At 27.5% G+C, this 8,531-nt stretch overlaps 2 protein-coding genes across 2 annotated transcripts in view; one reads left to right on the plus strand and one right to left on the minus strand.

The window, feature by feature from the left end:
• The window catches only part of LOC126742576 (transmembrane protein 17-like), a 78,176-nt gene that overhangs the window by 35,532 nt on the left and 34,113 nt on the right, over positions 1-8,531 (minus strand). The window lies entirely within an intron of this gene.
• On the plus strand, positions 21-6,098 carry LOC126742573 (uncharacterized). Its single transcript, XM_050449298.1, has 8 exons — positions 21-48; positions 101-208; positions 3,913-4,290; positions 4,343-4,513; positions 4,566-4,679; positions 4,733-4,951; positions 5,469-5,694; positions 5,750-6,098. The coding sequence occupies exons 3-8, from the start codon at positions 4,153-4,155 to the stop codon at positions 6,064-6,066; spliced, it is 1,185 nt and encodes a 394-aa protein (XP_050305255.1). The 5' UTR covers positions 21-48; positions 101-208; positions 3,913-4,152; the 3' UTR covers positions 6,067-6,098.

Below are 8,531 nucleotides of genomic sequence, written 5' to 3' on the forward strand. Positions count from 1 at the left end.
AAGTAATTCAAAATTTTCAGATATTCGCGGCTCTTGCTAATGGAGATGGTAAGTTTGTCTATGGATTAGTTCAGATAATGAACATTTTACTTTGAATTAGTGTTCTCGAATATGCAAAGTGCGGCACAAGATGCCTTAGGAAAAACTCAGGAAGCAGGACAGCAAGCCTTGAGTACTTTTAATGGCTTTGCACAATCCCTATCTAACGGTAAGAAAATGTATCCTGCATAAAATGCTTTTTGAGATCGTAATAAATCAATGATTAATTCATACTGAGAGGATTTATTTAGGGCTTTTTGGGGTTCTCATCTTTATCGCTTACCTTTTTAAGACCTTTTTTTATGACGAATAATTATACGTAAGTTGCTAAATTTAATGAACTCTAAATTAATGTATAAAGGTAAGAAATTTATTTATAAAAACCAACAGTTAAGGCTTAAAATGTTACAGTTTTTTATAAAAAAAAAACAGAGAAAGAAACTAAACAAGAATAATATTATTCTAAGAAAATCGTATCTAAAAAATATATATGTCAGTTTAATTGACTAATAAGAATAGGTAGGTAAGTATATAATAGTGAATAACAAGTTAATGTTTAAAAATGTGTAATTTTAATGAATAAATCTTGCCTAACTTAAAAAATTCAAGTTAATTTCAATAAATAATGATAATGTTTTAACAAATACCTTTAGATGCTTAATTTAATGTTTTATAAATATGATCACTTAAAAAAGCAAAACTTAAATAAATGAAAGTATTAAAACATAAAAAATACAGAAATTTAATACCTTAATAATTATTTAATGATTGAACTAAACAAATGTAAATTTTCATATATAATCTTGTTTAAGAATAAACTTAAATTAAATTTAACGAATAACTGTTACTGAATTCTTAATTAAAAAGAAAATCCAAAATGCTTTAAAATTTAAAAAATTATTATTTTAATGAATAAATGTAATAACTCAAAAACTTTAAAGAGAGTAAAACAAATTTAATCTAAAAGTTCTTATTTAATAAATTCATCTACCTATATTAATATTATTTTTCATAAATAATAATAAACATATGATTACTTAAAAACATGAAGATTTAATTCACGAAAGTATTGGAGTACAAAAATAACAAAAATTTAATAAATAAATGGCGTACGTACAAAATTACTTAACGATTAATTAGAAAACATTTTAATTTTCATATAAAATCTTGCTTAACGAATATATTTTAATTTAGTTTAACTAACTAGGTTACAAAAAAAAAACAATTGAAAGATGCTGTACACTTCAAAAATTTACCTTTTTGACGAATAAACTTTATAATACAAATAGGTTTAAAAAGAGTAAGACAACATTTTATGATCACTTAAAGATTTAAAATCTAATTAACGCGAATATATATACTTACCAAAAATACAAAATTTTAATGAATAAATAACTTATTAAACTTTATTAAATTTTCTTAAGAATTTCTTGAAGGTTTTCAATTTTGTTTAATAAATGAGTTTTAATTTAACAAAAAAAAATTCCAAAATTTAACACTTTAATGAATAAATTTATTTGAATGAATGAAAGTTCATATTTATTGAATAAATCTGCTTGGATTAATATTATTTTTTATGAATAACAATTAAAGTATTACCACTTGAAAAAATAAAATTACTAAGGAATTGAACTAGACAAACAATAATTTTCCTATAAAATAATTTTTAAAGAATAAATTTAAATTAAATTTAACAAGTTAATTTACTACTTCCTAAAAAAATATTGTACCTTTAACAAACAACTTATAAAACTTTATTAAATTTACCTAGGAATTTCACAGAAAGTTTTACTAAATTTTGTTTAGTTTTGGATAAGTTTAATTCAATTTAACGAATTAAAATTTCAAAAATTCAATTCTTTAATGAATAAATTTACTAATTCAAATAAATTCCATGGAAGTAAAACTGAATTTTAATAAATAAATTTATTTTTTGTTTTTTTTTGGTCACTTGTTGGTTATCTGTAACAAAATATGTATTATTTAACGGTCCTGAAAGTTCATATTTATTGAATAAATTTGCTTGGATTAATACATTTTTTATGAATAAAAATTAAAATATATCCACTTAAAAAAAATTACTAAGGAATTGAACTAGACAAACAATAATTTTCCTATAAAATAATTATTAAAGAATAAATTTAAAATAAATTTAACAAGTTAATTTACAAGAAAAAAACAAAAGAGCTTTAAATTTCAAAAACTTCATTATAAGGAACAACCGTAAGAGTTGAAATAATTCCAAAAAGAGTGAAACAGGATTTTCATGAATATTAAAGTTAACGAATAAGCTTACAAAAAATTTTAACGAATAAATTCACCTAAGAATTAAAATATTTTTTTTTTTTTTTCTAAAGGATCGTGTTTAAATTTAACAATTTAAATTACAAAAAAAAATGCAACCAAAAGATGCTTTAAGCTTATTAATATAATAATTTAACAAATAAAATTAAAAATTCACATAATTTCCGGGTTAGTTAAACAGGAGCTTAATAAATAAATTTTAAAACATAAACCAATCTCTTGTTAACTATCTATGATTTAGTGTACTACTTCCTAAAAAAATATTATACTTACCTTTAACAAATAAATGTAATAATATAAATAACAGAAAAGAGAGTAAAACAAGACTAAACATATATTTTGGAAAATAAACCTGTACTATAATTCTTTTTTGTAATTTACTATAACGTGAAAAAAATGTGTATTTTCAACAAATAAACTCACTTAAGAATTAAAATATATTGTTTAGCGAATAAATTGTAATTAAACGAATTAAGTTACAGAAAGCAGATAAAAAGATAATACATTCTAAAATCAAAAATAACACACTATAAAAATATACTTAAAATTTATAAATATACTATCTTAATGAATACAGTTTAACTGAAATAACTTCAACGCAAGTAAAAGAAGATTTTGCCTTTAGCGAATAAATTTATTTATTTAACGAGCTAAATATGTGGTTCTTAAGTTTCTTGTAGAATCTTCTTAAATATATAAATTTTAACCAAATTCAACGAATTAAGTTTCAGAAAAAAAATTAAACACAATCAAAAGATACTATATTTATTTTATAAATTTATAAATATACAATTTTAATCAATAACATTAATAATTAAAGTAACTTCAAGGGTATTAAAAATTTTTAATACTATACTAAACAAATACTCTGTACTAGAAAATTCTACCTAAATATGTAACTTTTAACGACTGAAATTAGAATTAAATAATTGTCGTGAAAAAATATTCGACCTTTAATAAATAAATTTCTTTGGGAATTGCAGAAAATGTTTTCTACCGAATCTTGTTTAAAAAATGAATTTTAAAATAAATTAATGAATTAATCCCTTGTTACATTGATATGAAACAATATTGTACTTTTAACGAATAAACTTATTCAAGAATTGAAGTAAATCATTTTTAATTTCTTGTAGAGCCTTGTTTATTATGTAAGTTTGAATTAAATTCAACTTATTTTAGTTATAGGAAAAAAAATAAGAGAGGATCAAAAGATGCTTTAAATGTATAAATATATTATATCAACAAATAAAATTATTTATTAAAATATAGTCAAAAGCAGTAAATCGGTATTTTAATGAATAAATTTTGTTTATATAAGTCTGGACTAAAAAACACTTGTTAACAATTTACGATTTAACGAATTTTGATGTTTTAATTAATTACTTCTGCGTAAAAAAATATTGGATCTTTAGTAAATAAATTGTAATTAAATTTGACGAATTAGGTTAGCAAAACATAAATGAAAGACATAAGACATTTTAATGAATGAGTAATTGCCACCCAAATCTTTAATTTTAAATTAACATTGTTCATAAACGAATGGAGAGTTATTTCATATTTCTTTTATAGGAAGTTTCCCATCCGGATAACCAAGACATAAAGCAGATTTATTTAGCAAAATATTATATTGTAAACCTACTATGAATAGATAATGTTTCCAATAAATTGTTACAGGACAAATAAAATACTGTTTTTTATTTGTCCCAATAAACTCTAGTTCATAACGAACTCTCCCCCTTTTTATCGATCAATCAATGGGGTTGACAACTAACCCCTTTAATAGTTTTGACAATCGGTTGTTAAAAAACGATGCAAAAAGCAGCCCTTAAAGTAAATTATCCCAAAAAGAAGCCGAGATTAAAGCAGCAAGACTTTGGGGATGTCGGTGAGCCAGAAAGGGTCTCACAGTACGAAATTTTAATGGAAAATTTGAAAATTGCCAATAGGGTGAGAGAATTCAGTGGATTTTATTGGAAAATATAAAAATGGTTACTTACAGGTGACTTTTTTGCATAGAATCATTTATGTTGGACAACACACTTTTATGAATTACCAAGAATGCAGAAACATATTTTCGGAGATAATCAGTAAATGCAATGAGACCTACTGCATGGAAAAACTGACAGGATTCCTGCTTTATTACAGAGAATACTTTGTGCATATGGTCGAGGTTAGATTTCCATTTTCCATTTCAATATATTATTCTCTATAGTGTTTTTAAGGGTGACGAAGATAACGTCAATAAACACTTAAAATACCTCCTGGATAAAAACGCTAATCATTACAAGAACCTAAAGGCGCTAAAGCTTCTGATTCATATTTCTAACATAAATCAGGCAAGTTTCAATTAAGGAGCGAAAAATATTTACTAAATAAAATAACTATTCAGCGGTTTTCAGACGGTTGGCAACCCTTCACCGGAATACCATCCAAATTGCTTGAAAAACTGGATGTGGAGTCATTGGACGTCGATTTTCGCCAGTCAAGTCGATATGTCTACAATTGTATCAAGAAATTGTATTCTTTGATTGGATCTTATTGTGAAGATATGGCCAATAGGAACGTGGAAAATGAAAAAGTGAAAGTTAGTTTTAGCGTAAATACTGAGGTAAGTTGACAAATTTTATTAAGAGCAGCCACTGATCTTGTAATACACTCAATAATTACAAAAAAATGTTTTAAAAATTCAATTTTCCCATGAGATATGTACTTCAGGACTCAAGACACAAGATGCTAAAAGGTCACTGAAATCATGTCACTGTATTTAAAACTATTCACAAAAAATTAACTTTTTGTTGACTTCTGATACTTTTTCTTAACTTGTCCTAACATCGGTGCTATTTGGTTACTGTAGGCAGTGTCAGACGAGATTAAAAGATCTTCAAGCTTAGAGTAAAGGATATTCAGGATCCCTTATCACTGGTCTTGCAATAGTTTAACAAATTGATCAGATCCTGACTCAAGAATGTTGTAAGCATCCACTTTATTCTTGCTAGTTCTTCTTTTACTAGAACCACTTGTTAAACTACAATACAACTAGACAGACAACCCTCTTCTTGATAATATTATATTGACTGCTGAGTATTTTATTTTAAAACACATAACGCTGGTAAAACCTCTTTCAGGACTATTCTGGATCAGGTTCTGAAAATCTTAGTTCCTCCCAAATATTGAGAAACCTCAGCAGCTCCAATCAAGGGGACGAAAATGTAGACGTGTCTTTAAAGGAATACAAGTTATTTCTGCCAGAGTACGAATTACTCGAATTCGTGATAAATTCCAAGTTCACCATGTCATTGCATAGTTATTATGGATTATATGGAGTAGTGCCTATGAGGGAGATTTACAAGGGTATAATTACAATGACAACTGATCATCTAATCTAAATAATAATTATTAATTTTAGATAAAGTATGGCCCGTTCCCAGTAGTTTTATTCCCTACGACGTCTTTGAGAAACCATACGAGTGCCCTATTGAATTACCAAAAGAGTCTAGATATAAGAAAGACACTTTGGTGAATCTGGAATCTTTGAGTGATTTATCGAGGATCAGTAAATCAGGCAGTGGTGCTTCCGTGGTAAAAACGGTTATGGATATTTTGAATGAGAGCGGCAGTGATGCCAGAGCCTCGCGGGCACCCAGATCTACAGTTGGATCGAGTGTTGTGACGCCAAGCGGTGAAGAAGCACAGCAAGGATCTCGTACAGGACATACCGAATGAGTTTCCTTTTTAGAAATTAAAGTTTGTTTTTATGTTTGAGTTTTATTTTGCTTTATTTAATCATGTGAAAGAATGCAGTTGTCAAAGGAGCGTTTTAGGGGAACACCGTTTCTCTACAAAGTTTTACTGAGTATTTTTTAAGAAAGAGCTGACAATAGCGCCAAAAAGTGATTTTATATTAATATTTGGATTCAGTAGTTTGATCTCCATGATTATATTTTTCTTTGTATTTGAAGGCTTAAAGGGACTCTTTTAGAACCGGCAACCATGTACTTCTCTGTCACTTGTCACTGTAATTAACTTTAAATATGACAGTGACGTACCAATCCGGTGTTAGCAACAATTTGATATTGTATGCCAGTGTTGCCATTGGCAAATAATTTAATTTTTTTAGAAAAAAATACTTTTTTGAGTTCTAAAGAACCTTTACAAATTAGATACCATTGTTAGTTGCATGGAATTATTTTCTTTTTAGGTATCTTAAAGTGAAAAAGTAAAGATTTTGAGAAAAATTGTTGTCACTTTCTTATTGTCTAAAATTTTTTTTATAGGAATTGAAGCGACTTTTTTAATAACCGGAAAACATGTACTTCTTTGCAACTTGTCATTATCATTAACTTGGAATATGATTGACAGTTGATTTGACAGTATGTTTTGACAGATTATTGACAGTGACATATTCAATCGGGTGTTGCCAGCCTCTGCTATGGTAAGAAAATTACCATAACCTCAATCATATGTTTATAAACTCGTTTAACAGTCTCAACTTTGATATTGTAGGCCCTAGTGCTGTCACCTGCAAGGAATTTCACGACTTTGAAAAAATCTTTGGAAATTAGTAAGTCAGTGTTTGTGTGCCAAATGCAGGTAATTTTCATCTTCTTAGGGATTTTAAAGCGAAAAAGTGAATATTTTGTTCAAAAACAGAATTGTCATATTCGTACGTCATATTATATACGTATTTGAAAGAAACTTGATGTTTGAGATTATTTTCTTGTGTCTAAAAGTGTTTTTACAAGAGTTGTGTGACCCTTTAAAATTTGGCAACAATGTACTACATTATCATTAACTACAATATTGAAGGCCAGTGTTGCCACCTATAAGGAATTTTCTTCTTTCTAGGGATCCTAAAGTGAAGCAAAAACAAAATTATCGTGTTTATGATCATAATTTGCTTATTCATCAAAAGGTTTTTTCATAAGAGTTCAAGCGATTTTTTTAGAACCGGCAACCATGTATTGCAAACTTGACAGAAGGTTGACCTAACGTACCGATTCCGGTGTTGCTAGTTTTGGCCAATAAAACTAGAATGTAAGGAAATTCTTTTATTTAAGGAGAAACAGTTCACAAGCAATTTTGGAAATTAAGTGCCAGTATTATTAACTGCATAGAATTCTTCTCTTGTTAGATATTTTAAAGTGAGTAAGTGAAGATTTTGTGAAAAACAGAATTATCATGTTCATATGATCATTATTTTTATATATATTTGTAAAAGTTTTTTCACAGGATTTTAAGTAAATCTCTGAAATCCGGCAACCATTTATCACTTGTCACTTTTTAAACCTAACAGATGATTGACAGTGACGTTCCCACTTTGGCGTTGCCAGTTTCGGTCAAGAAAATTAGCATAACCTCAACTTCGATATTGTAGGACAGTGTTACCTACCAACTGCAAAGATTTTTTTTTAAGAAATATTTAATTGACTTCAAAATTGCCTTTAGAAATTAGATGCCAGTATTGCCAATTGCACCGAATTTTTCTCATTTTTGGAATCTTAAAGCGAGAAAGTGAATTTTTTGTGCAAGAACTAAATTGACATATTTATGATCATTACTTTCCTTTGTGTCTAAAGGTTTTTTGACAGGAGTCCTAGTAACTCTTTGAAATCCGGCAGCCATGTACTATTTTGTCACTTGTCACTGTCATTAACTTGAAACATGAAAGATGGGTGATAGTGACATATTCAATCTGGCGTTGCCACTTTCCATCAAGAAACTTACCATAACTTTGACTTTGGTATTAAAGATCAGTGTTGCCACCTGCAAAAAAAATTTTTTAGAAGAAATATTTTTTCGACTTTAAAAGCACTTTTGAAAATTAGGTGTCAGTGTTGCCAACTGCAAGAAATTTTCCTCTTTCTAGCGATCTTAAAGTAGGAAAGTGAAGAATTTGTACAAAAACAGGATTATTGTGTTTGGGATCAAAACTTTCTTAATCATCTAAAGGTTTTTTCATAAAAGTTCAAGCAACTCTTTTAGAATCGGCAACCATGTACTTCCTTGTCACTTTAATTAGCTTCAAACTTGACAGAAGTTTGACAGTAACTACCCAGTTTGGTGCCACTGTTGTCCAATAAATTTAGCATACCTTTAACTTTGATATTTTAGACCATACAAGGAATTTATCGTTTTCTAAGAGATTTTTGTTTCAAAGGTTGAAAGCAATTTTACAAATTAAATACCAG

The sequence above is a fragment of the Anthonomus grandis genome, chromosome 11, assembly GCF_022605725.1.
Source record: "Anthonomus grandis grandis chromosome 11, icAntGran1.3, whole genome shotgun sequence".
Classification (NCBI taxonomy): domain Eukaryota; kingdom Metazoa; phylum Arthropoda; class Insecta; order Coleoptera; family Curculionidae; genus Anthonomus; species Anthonomus grandis.